This window comes from Cupressus sempervirens, chromosome 11 (assembly GCF_028749045.1).
Source record: "Cupressus sempervirens isolate cs-2001-9-10 chromosome 11, ASM2874904v1, whole genome shotgun sequence".
Classification (NCBI taxonomy): Eukaryota; Viridiplantae; Streptophyta; class Pinopsida; order Cupressales; family Cupressaceae; genus Cupressus; species Cupressus sempervirens.
The window spans coordinates 449,422,911-449,445,636 of NC_143128.1; the positions used below are offsets into that span (position 1 = coordinate 449,422,911).

Consider the following 22,726-nt stretch of genomic DNA (forward strand, 5'->3'; position numbering starts at 1 on the left):
AATTGGCTAGCATCCGTGAAAAATACCGATGATAGATAATGCCTGGTTTCAATTACCTATTAAACATTAAACTTTGTGCTGCCAATATTTAGCAGACAGTGAATTGAACAGAAACTTTTAGGAGAGTTTGTTATGGTATCAAAAGCACAAGCTATATCAAGGTATCAAATCCTAGCCATAAAAATATTACCAGAGTTTATCCTCGGAAATGCAAATTCAGACTGCCAAATCTGACCATAACTAGTTTGTTCAAGTTAACAAGAGAATAATATTAATTAAAATATGGATATTTAATAGTACTCTTTAACCTAGAACACTCTATCCAAGAAAAAAATAGGGCGATTTCCAGAGAGCTTCAAAAGCTCCTATAGGTTAATTATAAAACTTCTACAACAATCGGAAAGAGCAATCAATTAAAACCATTTTTCCATATTTTGAGAGGGTTTCATAGTGACACAATTAATATTGATGGGAAGGATGAAGGAAACATGGATACATGGAGCTAACAGTCCACAAAGAAGGGCACATCATGTAATAAACATCATCAAAGGCTGGCTAAAGGTCAAGGAAATAACATAGATTGCAGAATACTGCCATTAAACAAAATCAAACATCTGTCCCTGGTTGACGTTGTTTTCTGCGCTGGTGAACATCCCAGTTGTAAACTCGAGCAATGGTTACCTAAGCATAAATCAATAGCATGAATATTCACCGCACAATTAGAATGTGTTCCAAGAAAGGGCACTTAGAACTTAAGACACCTGGAAGTCAGCAAAGATTGAACAAGAATATGACATCAAATCTTAATACCTGTGTTATCGTCACCTGATCCCGCAGAAACTGCAAATCTTCCAAGATGGCTACCAAACTAGAATTAGCATTCTCCAGATTCCTTTTAAGAAGATCAATAGCCTGCATAAAGAATCATATCGTTTATCAATGTGTTCAAGAGAACTTAAAATAATCTTCAAAGAGAAACAATCATCTACCTCATCGAATGGATACTCTAGCATAACATTTGCACCCAGCCACAGACATACTGAGTTAGTTGCCTCGATACGAGCCTGAGTATATATACCTTCTGCAAGCTCAAAATCCACTGTGGTTGCCTGTAGTTAAATTTTGGAACTCAAAATGAGAGATGGATCCAATATATCAATGAATGAAGATTTCTTACGGTTTTTATATACTCCAAAATTAAATCAGGACCAAAAGCTTAAAAACAACCAATTTCTCAAATAATTTCATACGAGATTATATTTGCAGGATAAGCAGATGTTTCAGCCAGATTGATATGGGTCAACAGAAGAAATACAGCTAGCAAATTCTTGTCCAAATATATAGCACTGACTGGTGGATGATCTTAACGTTATGTCATGATCACTGTATCCATATAGATATACTGTTTTTGGTATTTTGCTTGGAAAGCAGGATATGTATACCCTGGGATGGTGGACAAAGTTGAAGAGGTGTACACTTTTGGTTATAGAGGTGTAGAATATTTCTCCTTGCTACAGGGGATGGTTCTACTAGGCACAGGAGACATACCCTGACATGTAACTTCAAAACACAAAAATAAAAGTGAGAAAAATTACTATCCTGAAGCCCTTAACGGTCAAAATGTCTCATTCCTTACCACTTCTCAATCATTCAAACAAAAAGTTTGCAGGACATCTGGACAGAATATAAAATATATCAGATGAATCTTGAAGAAAAAGTTAACCAAGATTTTGAGCAAAAACACAGATATAATTCATAATTAGTATGTAACATTTATATATTCTTTCCATTTATTTTAATTCACTTTTTTTCAATTGCATTTACATATATCAAGAAGCACTGAAATAAAAGGCACCAACATTTCCAGCTTTAGTCCAAACCAAAGAAACTAAAATTATATGACCTAACCCCTAGAAGTCCTAGAGATGGATTTTGGTGGAGATTCTGATGATCAAGTAGACCTTTCGATAGTTCATTAGCAGATACAAGTTAAATTGTAAACCACAAATGCCTGTACAAGTAGTGTCAAGAAGAGCACGGTTGCCAAGAAAAAGATTTGAAACATCTACATTATAATATTGTACTCCAGTATAGCGTTGTTGACTTGCATAAGTTACACATGCCAATAAAACGTTTTGGTAAATGATTATAAATATTCTTTATATGCTTTGAAATAATGGTTACCCCTGCCAATAGGTTGGGTTGCTTTCAGAAGAATTATTAATATACAATTCTTCAACAAGTAAATATATAATCTAACCGAAGAACAACAAAACTTGTCAATCATAAAATAAATATAAGAATTTCAGAAATGCATAATGCTTGAGAATGGAGTTCAGTAGCATTGATCAGATTTACATAATACAAATTGAAAAATATTTGAAATAAAGCAATTAACATAACTAATTTGCACCTCACAGCTTAAAATGGTGATGAGAAGATCCACATAGATCAATGATAATCACAACTAGAGAGCAACCAGTTATTATTTTTTTTTTTCATTAACACCCTATCTGTATAGAATTAGATTCAGTATGCAACATTTGAAGGCCAACTCACTCTTTCTGCACTCTTCCTCAAAGAACATAATCATTTTATTGCTAATCACAACTGAACATCCCTTAAGTCATGACTAGTCTTTACATATTCAAAAATTGGTCTCAACAATAAACCATATTAAAAAAGTGCCTGTTAGGGAAGAGAACTTAGAAAAGCCAATCATTGAATGAGGCCTAATAGTGCAGGCACTTGGAAACTGAAGTACCATTTTTTCTTTCAATAGAACTTTTAGATGCGACTTAGCTTTTGATCACACAAATTACATAAAAGAAACAGAAAATTATGTGATTCAACATACATAGGGCAAAAATGGTATGACTTAGTTTAATAGTAAGTATTAGATTTACCTTTTTCTCCATTTGTTACTACAAATTTGAGGGGACTTTTAGGGGTGATAATTACCATATCCTCTTTCTCCATTTTTCAAACAATGGCCTTAAGCTAGTCTCGAATGTCCTTAACTTTGTCAGATGCTCATGTAAGGCCTATAAGGACATACGCTCATCCACCATGATAGAAAACAGTCGGTTATTTAGGAAGAATGCATAGCTCTTATCTGATGTCTAATGGAGATGATTCATAATAGTCCAAAACTATGCAGTTGTCTTGTCAGATGGCACTTATGGCAATTGATCATCACTAACTGAAAGCTTGATAAGCATGACTGCTTCTCAATTGCACTCGTCAAACTTATCATGATATTGTCCAGTTCTAATAGAATGAGACTGTTTACCCAAAATGAGCTCATCGAGGTGATGATACGTGAAGTCAATCATTATTTGTTGCTTCCATGTGTTGAAATTTTATTGTTGAATCGTTACTTGCCTTCCAACATTATGTTGGTCAAATACACCATAGGCACATTTTCCATGGAAAATGAGAAATTCAAAACAAGCAAAAAACAGAGTGCAAAACACGAGGCACAAATCTCAATGCACAAACAAAAGAAAATTCAGTTACAAGCTTCAAGAAAGATGAAGTTCAGGTAGCATGAATCTCGAGATACCGATTTTTGATAAACCCAATAAAATCTGATGAAGACCCAAAAATCTTTGCAAAAAGCCCACAGAGAATATTGAAGTAAAATTTCGATCCAACCAAAACTCAAAGGGTTTTTGACATAGCCTACTTGACAGGAAATGGAAGTCTGAGAAAAATGCAAGATAAGAGCAGATAAAATCAATCAAAGAAACCATAGGTCGCAAAGGAAAAAACTGTTCTGTAGAGGCATTAAAAACACATCTGCAAGAAACAACCAAGAATGGTCGTGAGAGCCAAAACATATAGTAAAATGGTCGTCCATTTCAGGAAATGAAGAAAAACAGTTGTCCATTTCAAGAAATGCTAAAAGAAAGCACTAGACAAGGTTGAATACCATTAAATTGCAAACAGAATATGTAAGCGTCTATAGAAAATGGCTACAAACAGGTGTTGAAATCATATGAGCAAAGAAAATGATCATAAAAATAATTCTTTGAGCTAGAGAGAATAAAGCACAATTTGCAGAGAAAAAAACTCATACCCTATGCTAAAGGCCAAAAACGTCAGAAAAATCATATTTGCGACAAAAAAATGAGCCGCAAGTCTCATAAATGAATCTTAAATGTGCAAAATAAATAAAAAACATATCTATAAAACTGGAAGAACAAAAAATAAATGTTAGTGTATCTTTTGGATAGTTTATTTTAATTCTAATACTAGTGACTCAATTGCCTTTATCTTCTACTACTCTGAAACTTTTCCCCACAAGCTAGCATGTTCATTAGCTTTGTTACCACTGTAATGCCCCATTTTAAGAACAATGCAACATAACCACAAAAATGCAATGTTTTGATACTACTACAATGTCCCCTTATTGGATCTCTTGCGATTTTGGGACTATTCACTTAAAACTATAATGTCCCCATTTTTGCTAGCATCGGACTTTCAGGGATTAGCCTATTATTGTGATTCTCGTAGGCTAATTATTGTGGATAGAGGGTCTTTTGAGGTAGTGACTTAGCTTGGGAGGGTTTTGTATTTTCCACAATTCAGTAAGCTACACATTGGTTTCTATTTGGCTCAGATTGGACCTCATTTGGGCTTAGATTTGTGTACTTACTATTTGTGATAAGTAGGGTTTTGATTGAGATGGACCCTTTCTATTTTTGGAAAGTGCATTTGGTCACATGGAGAAATAATAAGTGTGGTTCTTATTTCAGACAGCATATTTAAATGATGAGCATGGGAGTTATTATAATTTTAGTGGCAAAATTATTATTAAATCATTGAATGGCTTATTATAAAGTTGTAATTTAGCTTAATAATTTCACTTAAGTTGAGGGTCGAGTCATCATTGGAAGGGGCCATTTAATATATGCCTAAGCTGAGTATTAAATATTTGAAGTGATGTTGTGTTGGAATGTTTCTTAAGCTGAGTTCATTTGGGAAACTTTCCGAGTTTCTGAAGTTGAGTTCTTTGGAAACTTTTATCAACAAAGCATTCTAAATATGAGCTCATTTCATTGGAAAAAGCACGCTTGAATATTTATTGACTTTTGTTGTCTTTGTGACATTCGTGAAGGTCTGATTTTTCATGCCCTTGCTGAAGTATAAGGGTCTGATTTATGAGTGGTGTCTTTGCAAGTTTGCTGCTGAAGTATAGCAAAACTGAAAATTGTTATTACTTCTCTACTGTATCTATTGTGGATGAGAAGAGAATTTATTTGCATCTTCCATTTCTGTACTACTGTTGCTTTGGAAGAAGTTTTGGCTGAGAATCACAAGTGAGTTCAGTTCTGAGAATTGAAAGTTTGAAAATTAGGAGTCTTCCTACAGTATCCGCTGTTGCTGGGAGACACAGTTTGTACATTTGAATATTTGGTGATTGAGAAATCTGTTTATGCATGCCAATCATCTCTGCTGCTGGGTGTGGTTTCAATTTGCAAATTGGTGAGAAAAAATGCTACATTGCTGAATATTTGTCATTGCATTTTCTGATCAATTATATCTGCTTATTTGGGCGTCTGGCCACTGATTTGTGAGTATCTGAAATACTGATTTCTGGGTGGTTAGTACTTTGGAAGTTTGATGTTAAAATGCTGCAATTGAGTGCCTAAGTTGCTATCAAACTGGGCATCTATTGGAAGAGTTCGGCCTGTGCACAGTGGGAGGGCACATTTCCTAACAGGCTTCTTGTTTACTAACGCCAGCTGAAGGTGTTTAGTCTTTGCTGCTGGGCAGAGATAACCGTGTTTGTCTGTGATTTGCAATCAGATTTGGTGCCCCAGACTACTGCAAATTCATGGGTGACTTTATCCTGCTAGGGTCTGCATTTTGGTTGGAAAACCACCCTGTTATTGAGCATGGGTGATCTGCTGTAAGTAAAATCATTCTAGGGCTTTCATATGAAGTTGTATTTACTTGAGCATTTGGATGGTCAAAGAATAGTTACAGAATTGAAGTTTATTTGTAACTGTATGGTGAAACAGTGAATTGTCAATGAAAATAATATCATGTTTAGAGATTGGCACTGATGGTTAAAATTGCAAAATTTATTATAACCATTTATTTAGAGATTGGAGCTGTGAATATACAATATTTGTTATCATTTTTCTTCATGTATTTCTTGAGTTGCTTTAACATAGACAACAGAATTACAATCCCACAAAGAATATTACATATTCTCTTGGTTTAACAGAGAGAACCAGTCCAGGTTATTACAGTAACTTCAATTGCAAGAGACTTCTTTCTATTAAAGCCTTACAAATGTTAAGTTAATTCCCTTAACACTGAGTAAGAATTAGATTATAGATCCAACTTGTATAATATGGAAACTCCTCTGCTCCACTAATTGTATAAGTCTTACTGGTGGAACTGATATGTATATGGAATGAATTTACAGTGAATCACTGATATACAGAATAGATCTGAATATGCTGATAGGTAACCAATGCAATATAATCTGATGTGTAATGTAGGACTTATCCTTTATGCAAGATTAAAGGATTATGTTGATATTGGTATCAACTGTTGTCTCTGATATAATCTTAAAGTATATGCAAATGTATAGTGTCAAAATATCTTCTGATACGATCCTTGATGATGCTATAACCACAATATAATGGAAGTTGCCTTTGACCATCCAAAATTGACTTTATATTACACATACTTATGCAAATTAAAGTCTGATGAAACAAAGACAAATCTGAATATACAAGAGATTGTTAATCTCTGGATAATGACTGATGTATATTAGTATTGTTAAAACTATAACTTGATCCTCATACAGTCTGACTGTGCAGATCGCACATTCCTCTTATTGCATATAAAACCATTGTAAAGGCTATTAATACATTGCCCTTTGAATAGGCATGATCGGCAGTCTTTTGGGGTGACTATAAGTTAGCATTAAACATTAACTAATTAGTTATGTTTGTTGTTAAAGTAAATCTACTAGGCACCGATTATGAGAAGACATTGTGGGCCGACCTAGATAGGGTCATGTCCCTTTAAGGGACATGCCCTTTGGTTATGGTATATAAAGAGGGTATTGTTGTAGTTAAAGGACACACATTAGAATACAAGTCTGCTCCTATAAGCAACTCTGCCACAAATTGATTACTTGCTGTGATAAATACATTTCAGAAGGACAAATTAATATTATCATATCCTTTCAAGGTCAGACATTAAAGAAGATCAGAACAACAAGCTTAAGAAGGTTTTATCTCAGGTTTGATTATTCAGAATTTGCAAAAACTTTATATGGTATCAGAGCTCTGGTAGTCAACCCTAGGCTCTGCAAATTAAATAATCAAACTTGATATATATCTAGCATCATTCTCTTATCTTCAATGGCATACACAATCAGACCCGAGGACAGGTTTGATGGGAAAGAACACTTTGATGCTTGGAAATTCAGAATCATGATGATTCTCGAAGAAAATGATGTAAAACAATTTGTTGATTCAGCATCCAGACAACCTACTGTTGAACCTCATAAAACTATATGGAGTAAAGGAAACAGGAAAGCCATATAGATCATATTAGATGGAGTGAAAAATGAAATAGTACCCATGCTAATGAAACATCAAACAACATTTGATATGATGAATGCAGTATTAAATGCATATGAGGTTAACAATGCAACTAGAGTTCTTGCACTAAAAAGGTAGCTAAATCATATACAAATAAAGGAGGGAGAATCTATGACTTCTTAATTCCTATGGGTTGCTAGTCTAAGAGATGAACTTGCAAGTATAGGAACCATCATCAATGACATGAAACTAAAACTGATGGCTATAGATGGATTACCAGATTCATGGGAAACATTCACACAAGGAGTAAGTGTCAGAGACAATCTTCCTGATTTCAATGGACTTAACAGAGATTGTCTTCAAGAAGAATCTAGAAAACTTAAGAAAGGCGTTAAGTTAAAAACTGAAGATGAAGAACTTCATGTTCTTAACACAAATTCCTATAAAGGCAAGAAGAAGCACTTCAAGAAGAAGAAGGGTAATCAAAAGAATGACAAACCTAAGAAAGATCTATCCAAAATAAAATGCTTCAGATGCGAAAAGTTTGGACACTACAAATCAAATTGCCCTGAGAATTCCAAACAGCAAGTGAACTGTACAAACATTACAAGGGAAGAAGATAACTATGATCCTGAGAATCGTGTATTGTATTCAACACTATCAAATGAAGTCTCAAGTAAGGCATGGGTGATTGACAATGGATCATCTCAACATATTATAGGATACAGAGAAGCACTAGACCCTATATCAGAAAAGATTAATGGTGAAGTCACCATCGGTGGTAATTCAACACATTTCGTCAAAGGAATTGGAAATTGCACCTTGAAACTAAAGTCAGGTAGTTCTCTTCTTCTCAAAGGAGTACTCTATGTACTAGGAATAGAAAGGAATCTAATCTCGGTTACAACACTTGAAGATGATGGATATAATGTTGCATTTATGGACGGTAAAGTAATAACTTGGACTAAGAACTCCTCATTTAAGAAAGCAAAATTGATTGATCAAAGAAAGGGGCATTTGTATGAGTTAAATTTAGAACCTAATTGACCCACTCAAGCCTTAATTCATAAAGCTATTGATATAAACGAAATATGACACAGAAGATTAGGACATTTAAATTTCAAAACCTTATCTACTATGGAGAAGATGGTTATTGTTTACCTAAGTTAAATAAAGATCATTCAAGCATATGCAAAGGATGCGCTATGGGTAAGAACACCAAAAGTCTATTTCATGATAGCACTAGAAAAACTAAAAATGTTTTGGAATTAATCCTCTCAGATTAAAATGGACCTATGTTTTGTTTCCTCTCTTGGAGGATTCTGGTACTATATACTTTTTATAGATGACTTCTCTAGGAAAACTTGGATTTACTTCTTAAAATGTAAAGAATCAGAAGAAATCCTTAAGAGATTTAAAGAATTTAAAACCTTAACTGAAAACTTATCAACACATAGAATCAAAACTCTTAGGACTGATAATGGACGGGAATACACCTCAGATTTGTTTAAAGAGTTTTGTAAAGAAATAGGAATTAAGAGGGAGCATACCGTTCCTTATAACCCACAACAAAACGGGCTAGCAAAAAGGAAGAATAGGACAATTATAGAAGTTGCAAGAGCTATATGATATTTGATCAAAATCTAGAATATTATCTTTGGGCAGAAGCCTCTTGTACTGTTGTCTATATTCAAAATAGAAGTCCTCACTCCTACCTTAGAGATAAAACTCCTGAAGAAGTCTTTAATAAGGTTAAACCTAATATAAGTCATCTCAAGATTTTTGGGTGTCCAGTATATACACATGTTCCAAAAGAAAAGAGAACTAAGTTAGAACCCTCTAGGAGTAAAGGTATTTTTGTTGGGTATAGTGAAACATCTAAAGTATATAGGATTTTAATACTTGGTCAAAAAAATATTGAGCTTAATGTAATTTTTGAAGAAGATTTAGCATTCAAAAGAGCTCTAAGTTCTGAAGAACTCTCTCCCTTACCTAGTTCTGAAGGAAATACTGAACCTGAGTCTCAGAGGGAGAACATTGAAGAAATTGAAGATGAAATTCAAAACCTCAGTCTTGAAGAAACCAAAAATTCTAAGAAATGACCACTTTGGGCCATTAAGACAGTAGAGGAAGCACAAGACTTTGTTGCATTATCTGGAACATTCAGAGAATGCAAAAGACCCAAAAGATTTTCTAGTTATGCAGCAAATATGAATGATTTATCTAAATCAGAACCAACCAATGTTTCAGATGCTATTTAACATACAACTTGGAAGAATGTAATGACAGAAGAATACCAATCCATTATGAAGAATGATGTTTGGGAAATTGTTCCAAGACCTGAAGGAAAATCTGTTGCTTCTTCCAAGTGGATATTTAAAATCAAGCATGCTGCTAACGGTAGCATTGAAAAATATAAAGCCAGATTCGTAGCCAGGGTATTCTCTCAGAAAGAAGGGATTGATTATGAAGAGACCTTTGCTCTTGTTGCCAGATACACCTTTGTAAGAATAGTCCTCACTATTGTAGCATCGAAGGGATGGAAAGCACATCAGATGGATGTAAAAATAGCATTTTTGAATGGAAAGATTCTAGACGAGGTATATTTGGAGCAACTCGAAGGATTTGAATCTCATAACCCTAAAATTTTTGTTTGTAGGCTCAAGAAAGCTCTCTATGGGCTTAAACAAGCTCCAAGGGCATGGTATGAAAGAATTGATAAGTATCTTACTAGCTTAGGATTCTTCAAGAATGAAGGTGATCCAAATCTATATTATAAAAGGGATAAAGATGATATAGTAATTTTGATATAGTATGTTGATGATTTACTAATAACAAGTGATGATCATCTCATAGATCAATGCAAGAAAGATCTAATCAAAGAATTTGAGATGAAAGATTTAGGACTCCTTCATTACTTCCTAGGACTCGAAGTATGGCGGACTTTTGACAGCATCATTCTCGATCAAGGAAAGTATACATTAGACATCTTAAAAAGATTTGGAATGTGGAACTGTAGGCCTATGTCTTCTCCTATGGAGACTAATTTACATTAACTTAAGGAAGAAGCTACAGAATCACCTTCCATAGATTCTACTCTCTACAGACAGATGATTGGGTTCCTTATGTACTTGGTAAATACAAGACCTAACATTTGCTATGCTGTTAGTACATTAAGTTAGTTTATGAGTGAGCCAAATGAGATTCACCTAGTTCTAGTCAAACACATCTTGAGATACTTACAAGGCACTCTTAACCTTGGGCTCAAGTATGAGAAGGTTGAATTCGATCTACATTTATATATAGATTCAGATTGGGCTGGAAGTGTTACTGAATGGAAAAGCACCTCAGGATGTTTCAGTTCAGGCTCAGTGATGATATCATGGATATGCAGAGAGCATTCTTCAGTAGCACAAAGTTCCACAGAAGCCAAATACATTGCAGCAATGATAGCCTCTCGGAAAGCAGTTTGGCATAGAAATTTAGTTGTGGGATTATTTGGTCAAGCCATGAATCCTACGATTATTCACTGTGATAATCAGAGTTCAATCAAGCTTTCTATGAATCCAATTTTTCATCATAGGTCTAAACATATCGAAATTCCTTACCATTATGTAAGAGAGATGGTAGATAGGAATACTGTAAAATTAGAATACATTTGCACTGCGGATCAGACAACAAATATTCTCACCAAACCTCTCTCTCGAGTGAAGATAGAGCACTTTAAGAAAAGACTTGGTATGGTTGAACTGTAATTCATTTGTATTCTTTAAGTTATTAATAAAATAATTTTACTGTCAAGCTATTGACTGTTATGGGCTCCACCATTTGTATTCATTATTTCGAAGGTGACAGTCTCTAAGATAATGAACACTTGTATGAAAGACATTATGAGAGATGACGATCTCTTAGACAATGTGCTAATCAGCAGAGAGAAACTGTCAAATCTAGATGAGTTTAAGATCACATTGTGATATAGACATTGTTATGCCTATAAGTCACAATTTGGATAAAGGTAGAATTTTATTATTCTCCGGAGTTTATCTTATGTTCTGGTAGATCTTAACTCGGGATCATGTTGTGATATAGGGATGCCAATACCTATGGGTCACAACTCGGATAAATGAAGAATTTAGTTACTCTGTGGATGTTATCATGTATGTTGTATTCATTGTAACACTGTTATCACTAGTATAAGTGATGACATATCACAAATATTGTAATATGACATAGGATCATGTGTTCAATAATACCACATGCTAAAAAGAAGATTCAGATAGATTAGGAGTATCATTCTATGATTATTCATCGTAATTGATGATGTTAGATATGTTATCTCTCAGTATGATTATCAAGTTAAGAGGGAGTGTTAAAACTATAACTTGATCCTCATACGGTCTGATTGTGCAGATCGCACATTCCTCTTATTGCATATAAAACCATCATAAAGGCTATTAATACATTGCCCTTTGAATAGGCATGATCGGCAGTCTTTTGTGGTGACTATAAGAATTAAACATTAACTAATTAGTTATGTTTGTTGTTAAAGTAAATCTCCTTCTAGGCACCGATTATGAGAAGACATTGTGGGCCGACCTAGATAGGGTTATGTCCCTTTAAGGGACATGCCCTTTTGTTATGGTATATAAGGAGGGTATTGTTGTAGTTAAAGGACACACATTAGAATACAAGTCTGCTCCTTTAAGCAACTCTGCCACAAATCAATTACTTGCTGTGATAAATGCATTTCAAAAGGATAAATTAATATTATCATATCCTTTCAAGGTCAAACATTAAAGAAGATCAGAACAGCAAGCTTAAGAAGGTTTTATAGCAGATTTGATTATTCAGAATTAGCAGAAACTTTACAAGTATTGATCTGATCAAGATTGTATGGATGTCCATATCAGTCACTTATTATAGCTGGAGTATACTGATTGAATATAAAAGTTATATTGGTCTGAAAGTAATATGATGATCACTATTTCTGATCCTCATCATTATATATGAGCAAATTGTATGCTGCTGTAAGGTCAGAAAGACCTTTAACTGGTCGCTTGTCTGATAATTTGTCTAGTGCAGTCGCAATTATCCAATTGTGCTTCAATTGGTGCCTTGACATTAAAGCCCATCTAAAGTCCTATATTGCTGTTTCTGATATATAGCTTTTCCTTTTGTTTATACAATGTTATTAAAATGTCGTTTCAGATTGTTGACAACACAGTCTCAAACTCTGCAAGTACTCTCTGAGTTGCCCAGTACTCTAATTTTTTTGTTGGGCAAGTTTTCACGAGTTTAACCCTCACATTTACATAGACACGTACAACCCTGTGTAAAAATGTCAATGCGGGTAAAATCTTGGTGGAAATGCATTTTTCCCATGTTTTTGCTATAAAACCATGCATTTCTCTTTCGAGATGTCAATTTTAAATTTAATATTTTTTGTAATAAAATTTTATTAAAAAAAGTTTTAAAAGAGATTTTGATTTTTAAGACATGCAAAGTTGTTGAGTTTTTTGCCAAGTTTTTGTTGAGTATTTGTCGAGTTGAAAATTCTGAGCTTGTCAAGTACACTTGGAAGTCCAAATCTATGAACTATGGTTGGCCATATATTCATGCATGTATTTTTCTGGAGCCGTCCCTAATGAGTATTATTGGTTTTCATGCTTGCTAATCGTAGAATTCTGCTGCTCAGTTCGAGCCTACAGGTTAAATCAGAATATAGAATAAAATCTTCACCCCCTTTCAAAACACAAACTTTCATATTTATATCCTCAAACCTCATTAAAGAACCCACCTTTCACAATCACATCATTGGATTATAGGTCAGCTAACAACAATTATTCATTTAGAACCTTAATATTAATAATAAGCGATTTCTTTCTTGAGTGCTGCCCTATCATAAGGAGCCTGTTTATCAAGGTTGATTGTATTGATTTTGCAAATTTCTTAATGTAAGTCGACCTAGTTATTTTCTTAGACTACTGCCCTATATAAATAAGCTAAGTTGCTGGTTTGGATTCCTGTACGGACGCGGGTTCAAAATTCATAAAAATATTTTTGGTGTTGGGCTTTGATTTTGGGCTCATCCATACAGGTTGTGTGTGTGTGTGTGTGTGTGTGTGTGTGTGTGTGTGTGTGTGTGTGTGTGTGTGTGTGTGTGCAGCAAATCAGTTCATACACAAATGGAAGCAAGAAGTTTTTCTTTTCATTCACAAATGCACAAATGACACATGAAATAACCCTTTTGCTTGTTTTAGTGGTCACTTTTAAGGTTTGAGGGTCATATAGTCAAATTTGCCCCAAATTCATTTTGGTCTCCTCTGTCGAAATCAAAAGTCTTCCAAATTCATCCAAAATTCTTATATGGTCCTGAGAGAATTTAAGTAAATTTACCTGACTGGCGGAATTTTGAGCGAATCCAAATCAGATCCAATTTTGCAGCAAACCAAATTTTGAATTCCACCTTCTAGGAGTCAATCTGGTAACATAGTATACAAGCAATAATCGCAGTATAGTCTCCCTTGTGGTCATTATCAAGTTCCTTATCCTCTGCTCCTTATTTACAATTTTGTTCCCCTAAAGTAATCACTGTTAACAACATTCTTCTTAGCTAGCCCTCTGTTTTGTTCTCTCAGGGGAATTGTTATATTTATAATTGTCAGATTTTGGCGGGGACGCCACATTTGCACAATTATTGAATGGCTCATACTACCTAGTCTAAAACTTTTATTTTAGCCCGTTCCTTCAATGTGGGTTGCTCATATGGTTGGAAATAAACAAAGACCATGTCACCTACTTAAAAGTTGTGACCTATCCATTGGTGGTCCTCTTTATGTTTCATCCTATTTGCACTCATAACTAGATTGTTTATTTATCACTAGATGGTTTTTTCAACAATATAAGTCCATTTTGTATTTGCCTGTGTGTCCAAAATTGTAGGCATGTTTCCTCAATGAGCACCACAATTCAATAGTAATGGGATATCATAACCATGAAGTGCTTTAAAAGGAGTCATCATTAGCCATATACAATAGCTCATGCTGTAACTATACCAAGTACGACCATTATACCCATTTCTTGTGCTATCCCTAACATATATCATACAATTGCCCTCCAAACATTTGTTACACTATCTTCGTTTACCCATCTATCCAAGGATGGTAGTATGTACTCATGATGAATGCAACTTGTATAGAATGTAGAGTTACTCAAAGAAATGGCTCTTGAATATATCATCCTTATTACAAATGATTCATTGCAATACCTTATCTAACATAGATGTAGTAAATCGCATTGACAAATTGATAATCATCGATGGTTCAAAATTCTGCAGTTCTGTTGTATTTTGTGCGACCCAGCAAATGCTCTAAGTACAATGGACATGCATGCCATTGGATGCACTCAGTAAGATGAAGATCTAACAGGTTGCAAGGCTCTCAATTATTATAAATCAGGACTCAATCATGAAGCCCCAGAATTAGTCCATGCTAGTTAGTGAATTCCCCTTGATTAGCACAACAATACAATGCACATTAGCGGACCCCATAGATCTGAAAAAAATTGGTTGATTAGTCATGTTATAATTAAATCTACACGGTGCTGCCTCTTGCAAGTTCCTAAGAATTAGAGTGATAATCTCTACTTCGGATAGCATGTGTTGTTTTATCCACCATATTCATCCAATGATGCATGGGATGAACGATCAATCCATTGCAGACCTTCTCAATCATATGCCATGGCTACACAGGTTCATATCCGCAACTCCTCCATGACATCCACAAGCTATCCTACAACTCTACAGCAGTTTGGATAAGGATCTATCATGTTTCAAGTCCAAATATCCTCAAAATCTAATACTGAAAACCAGCTAACTGTGTCCCATGTGACACACAACATAAGAATCTATCTACCAAAAGCTACAAAGTGTCGTACTATACATAAAGCTTCATTAATCATGTATCCTTGGCCTATGTAGTAGACCCCAAGCACCAAGAAAAGAGATTCAAGGTGCTGAATTCAGAAGTTGTTACTCTTTTCTTGGTTGGTCTATAATTTCAAATATCTTGTTTAAAGGGAGAACTTCACTGTGGGTTGGGATTTTTAGCTATTGTAATGTCCCATTTTTGGGACATTGGGAAATATCAGTCCACTTTAACAAATATTTAAAAAGTGGCTTTTGGACCTAAGTGCAAATTATATAAAGGGATCATTTTTAAATTTAAAAGGGAAAAAGGCAACTGAAGAGAATGAAGAGACACAGAAGTGGAAAGTGAAGAGTTGCAGCTTGGTGCATTAAAAGGAGGAAGGGAGACACATTTTGGATATGCGTGGATATTGATTAGGTTTTGAGATTTCTTTTGAAGAAATTGAGGAAGCTTAGGATTCTATTCAGGATCTTGAGGATGGAAACCTTAGGGCTCTCGTTGGTGGATTGGACGCAAAAACCCAATTCATCAGTTGCGGTGAATTCACAAAGGAGTTCGCAGTTGGATTTCCAGGTCTTTTCTAGCTTTTCCAATCTGACTGTGACACTGTACTTAAGATTGAATTCTTTGTTATGTTGTTTTGTTGCTGATTATTATAATACAATAATAATTCTATGGATTGCTTTATGAGCATTTGCTGGCTTATTTACTGGTTTATCGAAAAATTATTGCATTAAGTTATTTGTTTGCATTCTGAAAATTATTTGGGAGTTTTTGGGGAGTATATCCAGTAGGGGATATTACAGTAGTATCAGAGTTGGTTTTCCTGCCAACCTGTGAGGTTTCATGAATTATAAAAATTAAGCTATTTGCAGTTCTGGAATTTTATCATCTAATTTAGAGAACAAGAAATACCTCTTTCCGGAACATGAAATGGTTTTCTTTGTTGTGAATTTATCTCAGAATTATTGACGGAAGAATATCATTTGAAAAGGAAAGTTATATGTTCCCAATAGTTAATTGTCAGATTTAAAGACATTTGAGTGTCCTAGTATTGCCATGGAAAAAAATATTTATTGGCCAAGGTCATTATAAAGAAAACAATAAGGTTTATATCTGCCTTATCATCTAATTTGGAGAACAAGAAATACCTCTTTCTGGCATATGAAATGGTTTTCTTTGTCATGAATGTATCTCAGAATTATTGACGGAAGAATATCATTTGAAAAGGAAAGTTATATGTTCCAAATAGTTAATTGTCAGATTTAAAGACATCTGAGTGCCCTAGTATTGCCATGGAAAAATATATATTATTGGCCAAGGTCATTATTAAAAAAACAATAAGGTTTATATCTGCCATGAGTTATGGCGCAACTTCGTTGGCCTAGGTTTGATTTGTATTGGCAGCAATTCTCAAGTTTTCTTAAAATCATAGAACTCACCTTTCAATACTGCATTATTGTTGAAGACAAAATATTTGAGCATTGTGCTGAGACTTATTTGTGAATGGCAAATAATCAAGCATGTTATATTCTGTGGTGGATTTCAAGGAAATATTCACAGCTTTTTGTATTTTCCGTGGTTTATAAGGGAAATTATTATTTATTTAGGACATCAACATTTATATTTTGGCCAATAATCGGCTATTTTCAAGGTGAAAGATGTATTACAAAGTTTGATTTTAAAATAATGGAAGTGCCGAGAGCTTTAATCTTTGTTGCATGACTATCATCGGAATATCCAAGTTTGATTAATCTTCGGGAAGATGGTCCCAATTTTAAAAAGAAACAGTATTGTTTTCCTATTGTTAATTCCTTGTAACTTTGACAAGACAAGTGTTCTGATTGTCAGATCAGTCTAATCTGGATTCATGAGTTCCCTTAAGTATTGGTCACTAGAACATATTGCCCCCTCTAGACAGATCAGCATTTTCCTTGTGGCTTTTATAAGCCTTCTTATTTACTAATGTGGTTAGTTAGTTACTAACCATTAGTAACTCTTGGAATAGGCACCAATCTTGAGGAAAGAATTATGTTGTTAAATGGGCCAACCTAGAGAGGGACATGTCCATTCAATGAACATGCCCCTTGAGTTAGGTATAAGGGAGGGCTAGATTGCAGATTAGAAGACACATTGAAATCAATAAGTCTGCTCTTCTAGCAATCTGCCAAATAGGATTATCTATAGGAGTGTAAACAATTGACCAAGATCCATGAACTTAACATGGTATTAGAGCTTAATTCCTTTGTGGAAAGCTTAACCGCTTGAAGGTAGATCCATTCAAATTCATTGGGTTTAATCTGAGGTTTCTGTAGATTGTTGTGACTACTTGTATTGTTTCTACTGTGGATGAGAAGCTATTGCTTGATAAAGAATTTGGCAATTCAAAAGATTGTCATTATGTGGGACTACAATGATATTCTGAGCTATAGATTGATAATAATTATCTTTCAGAGTTGGGCGGTCAACATTGTAGATTCCAAGCATTGCAAATCCCTGATAAAGATGCATAAGTAATATTGTTTTCAGCATGCAAAGACCCTATATCTGGACGTGATTTACCTGGCTTCTTGGACACTGCATTGTTGAAGGATTGGACGGCAATTAAACCCTACTAACAGGACTGCAATTTGGGGTTATAACTGGCCATTACGACCTACGGTGTGTTCCTTCAATACGATAGCTAGTTGTCTACCTGAAACATCATTATTAGTGTCATCCAGCTTTGTTATTTGAACCCGCGATTGCGTGGTATCAAGAAGTGTCATTACTACAGAGCTGCATTTAAAGAGAATAGTTGTCTATGCATTGGCGTGGGAAGTAAATGAGAGACTCCTGCTGGAAATTGTGCAACATTACTCAAATAATCAAGAACCTTTAGATCATATTGAGGCAGACTTCATTTTGTTTGCTGATCTTTCTTGACATTCTAGGTTGAATTGAGTGCAAGTACATTCATAGCAGCGCCGGCGGACATCCCGGTTCTAGCGTGAGCATTATCTAATACCAACATCAGTATTATTGAGGCACGTGGGTGGAGTTCTTTGGAATTGTGGCTGTGTTTGGAATACAGATCCATCACCAGAAGCTATGTAATAATGGAATGTGTTTGAGGGGTCAAGATTGAAAACTGCAAATGTAAGAAAGGAATATAGGGAGATATACATTAAAAAAATAGTTATTAATCGGAGATGGTTATGATCAGAAATGGTTATGTGCTTGCCAGTTTGCACAAATGATTCTTGAATTCACATCTGCATGCATAGAAGGCCACCGTTAGAGGATATGAATGGTCATGTCTTTCACAAGGAAGGAGCATTGGGATATGAAAACATGGAATATGTAGTGATTATCTACCAAATTTAATCAACACTTTTATACTCCTGCTGTAACACATCAAATGAAAACAGAGATGACTCATATTAACTTGTCCTGTAATGATTTTATCAAGGGTGGCAATTATAATAAGTAAACTCACCTCCTTACAAATCTGTGATTACTTTAATGTGAGAGATCATCAATTTTTGTTTAGAATATAGATTAGGTAACACCAAACTTCCCGAATGTTAGATGGTCGAATTGACACATGGACAAGAAAGTGTCGTCATGTATAAAGCGCTTGAATCCCACATGGATACCATGACAAGGAATAGAAAAATAGATCAAATTAGCGGGGCATAGCAATTTAGCAATGACAATGTCGCATGGATCAAAGTCTGCAATGCTATTTCTAAAGAATTGGATCGAATGTGCTTTATTCTTGGGTTCAGGACTATGATATGAGGAGATAATATCAGACTACGAACAAATCAAGGAAAAACTACTCCCAGTTGGCAACGTATGTGGCAAACATCTAACATGGCATTTCCATCAAGGAAAATATTTGATGCTATATGTCGGGCTAAACTACAAAGGAGAGAATGCAAACTATTATTCAAGAGGCAGTTCTGAATGCACCAAGAAAATCACAGAGATAACACAGATTTGCAGGCAGAATAAGATATCAAATGTTTAATAAATACTATGTTGTTATGGTCGTAATTGTCTATACAAATTAGAATATCAGATACTATCGACAGTTGGCCTTCAAACAACAGGCATCAGTGTTATGAATTGCAGGATGCTGCAATGATGATCTACATATAGACTTATGATTGCACACTCATGTGCAGATTCTACGGTATTGACCAGAAATGAAGGTTGTGACCTCTAGATGGGAGATACATTTGGGAAGGCTTTGTCAGGTCGGGAATATTAAAGGAGGATACATCAAGCTGCTGGAGACTATAGTCAAGCACAAAATTCATTGTAATATTTGGTGACTATCTACCATTCTGGAAGGCCATTACTCAAAGAGTATTTGGTGAATATCGTTGATATTCTAGGAGGCCAATGCTCATGATATCATATGCGATATCAAAACATTTTACTCAAGGCATTTATGATCTTCCCTCAAGTCCAAGAGGGAGTGTTAATGATTGTGGACTTAGAAAAGATGCATTCTATATAACCTTATGACTATTTAGATTATTAGTATTGGTTCTCTTAGAAAGGAGGGAATAAAGTGACATCCTGCTATGACACTAAGATCATGGATATTAGCATGGTATGCCTTCTTGACAAAAGGAGAAGCTAAATGATCTACAATGGTGAATCTTGACTCAGAGGGAGTAGACCATGCTTTATTGATTTCCGAGTAATAAAGAATTTGTAGCAAAGAATCATAAGTATCATCTTATAAGAAGGTTATATGTCAGAGAGAGTACCTAGAAGATCAAGTTGACTTCCCAGGCTCTAGGTTATACAAACTCAGACTGAGTGTACCATGTCAAGATGGTGTACAAAAGCTTTCATCAAGCTTATGATGGAAAGATAAGTATCTATTGTACTTGAGCTCTTCTTTTAACTTATGTTGGTAATATCTTTCATTTATAAGAAGAGCATATGCCTTGATTTTGTTTTCTAAAGAATGTTCTTGTAGGAAAGAATTTTGGATTCAAAGGGAGTCTGACATCTCATCAAGGCAACCTTGAATAAGGAGCTCAGAAGATTTGATATCCAGTAGGAATCTAGAAAATCTAAAGTGAGCAACCATCTGATGGGCCTACCTTTATAAACATCATGGTGTGGAAGCATTTCTCAGCAAACAGTCTTGCAACATCAGTTTGCAGTAATAGGAAACAATCTTCCAACACGAATTTGCAGTGATAGCAAATGATCTTATGGTGTTTTAAATCAATAGAGGACTCATGGAAAATCTTGAATAGATTCAAGATTGTGTTGTGAAAGAGACATTCCAATGTCTATGAATCACAACTTGGATAAAGTGAGAATTTAATTATTCTCTAGACTTTATCCTTAAGTACTGGAAATTAGAAAGCAAGTATTCTTAACAAACCTCTCTGAGAGTGATCATCTCAGGAAAGATCCAAGTATGATTGAATTGTTTTGTATTCTTATGATTATTTATATTATTGTCAGGATATTCACTGTTATGGGGCTTCACCATTTGTGTTTGTTATTTAAGAGGTGAAAATTTCTGAAATAATGAACACTTGCATAAAGACATTATAAGAGGTGACGATCTCTGAGATAATGTTCCAACCAGTAGAGAACTACTAGCAAGTTTGGATGAATTTAAGATCATGTTGTGATGGAGGCATTTCTATGTCTATGAATCACAACTTGGATAAAGGAAGAATTTAATTATTCTCCGGATTTTATCCAGTGTATTGGCAGATCTTAATTCAGGATCATGTTGTGTGCCAATGAGTCACAACTTGGATAAAGGAAGAATTTAATTATTCTCTGGATCTTATCCTGTGTAAGGTATTCTAGTAATGGATTGCTGGTAGAATCTAGATCTTGGACGAAATCAAGATCATGTTGTGACAATGACATTTTTAAAACTCCAGACGTCACAACTTGAGTAAAGGGAGAATTTAATTATTCTCTAGTCTTTATCCTGAGTATTGCATTCTATGTAATACTGTTATCACAAGTTCAAGTAATACTTCATATCACAAGCCTAGGTGATTTGATAGTTTGTATTACGAACGATGCTTAGTGATTTGATCACAAGCTCCGATGATAACTTATATTACAAGATCTGCAATATGATGTGTTTTCAGGTATCATTTGTCTAATGATACATCATGCTTGAAATTCAAAAAGGTATAGAGTGTATATCTATGCTTAGTCATCTCTATTGATGTTGCTAGATATGTTTCTATCACTTATCAAGTTAAGAGGGAATGTTAATTCCTTGTAACTTTGACAAGACAAGTATTTTGATTTTCAGATCAGTCTGATCTGGATGCATGAGTTCCCTTAAGTATTGGTCACTAGAACATATTGTCCCCTCTAAACAGATTGGCATTTTCCTTGTGGCATTTATAAGCCTTCTATTTACTAATGTGGTTAGTTAGTTACTAACCATTAGTAACTCTTGGAATGGGCACCAATCTTGAGGAAAGAATTGTGTTGTTAAATAGGCCAACCTAGAGAGGGACATGTCCATTCAATGAACATACCCCTTGAGTCAGGTATAATGGAGGGCTAGATTACAAATTAGAAGACACGCCGAAATCAATAAGTCTTCTCTTCTAGCAATCTGCCCAAATACGATCATCTATAGGAGTGTAAACAATTGACCAAGATCCATGAACTTAACACCTATATGCATCTTATATATATGGGGAATTTCTAATGTCGAGCGTTATTTTTCTGTGGCATGAAGATCAGTTTATAAAATTTGTATATTATTTTTGACAGGCCAATTTGTTACTTGCCTTGTTCACAAATTGTATTGTGAATTTTAATTAATTCAAGGATATAAGCTTTGGCATATATGAAATTCTCAATTTCCACCAACAAGAAAAGCTAAAATGAGGCCATGAATGTTTTAGGCAAATAATTTTATCGGGTCTAATACAACATTTAAAGCCGCTTCATTAGCTTTGCAATTAATTATCGACAAAACTGAGGCTTGGTGCGATTCACATGGTTGGAGTTTTGTATGGACAACTCGTGGCTTTCCCGAAGAAATAATTGTGAATCTTTTCCTTACCACTGTGGGTTTATTCTTATGAGATATCTTGAATATCGCCAGTTGAGTGTGCAATTGTAACAAAAGGTAACAACTTCCTCTCTGATTACAAGCTATACTTGATGGCATCGTTTCTTCTTGGGTATGCGAGTTAGAACTAGCAGCAGTTCCACAAG

General features: G+C 34.8%; 1 protein-coding gene across 1 annotated transcript in view; it reads right to left on the minus strand.

Moving 5' to 3' along the window:
- Nucleotides 1–244: 244 nt before the first annotated feature.
- The window catches only part of PFD3 (prefoldin 3), a 46,436-nt gene continuing 23,954 nt past the window's right edge, over nucleotides 245–22,726 (minus strand). Inside the window, exons 4-6 of the mRNA XM_089810261.1 lie at nucleotides 990–1,109; nucleotides 811–912; nucleotides 245–681 (exon numbers count right to left, since the gene is read on the minus strand). Coding sequence (XP_089666387.1) covers nucleotides 607–681; nucleotides 811–912; nucleotides 990–1,109 — 297 coding nt within the window. The 3' untranslated portion in view covers nucleotides 245–606. The remainder of the gene's footprint in view (nucleotides 682–810; nucleotides 913–989; nucleotides 1,110–22,726) is intronic.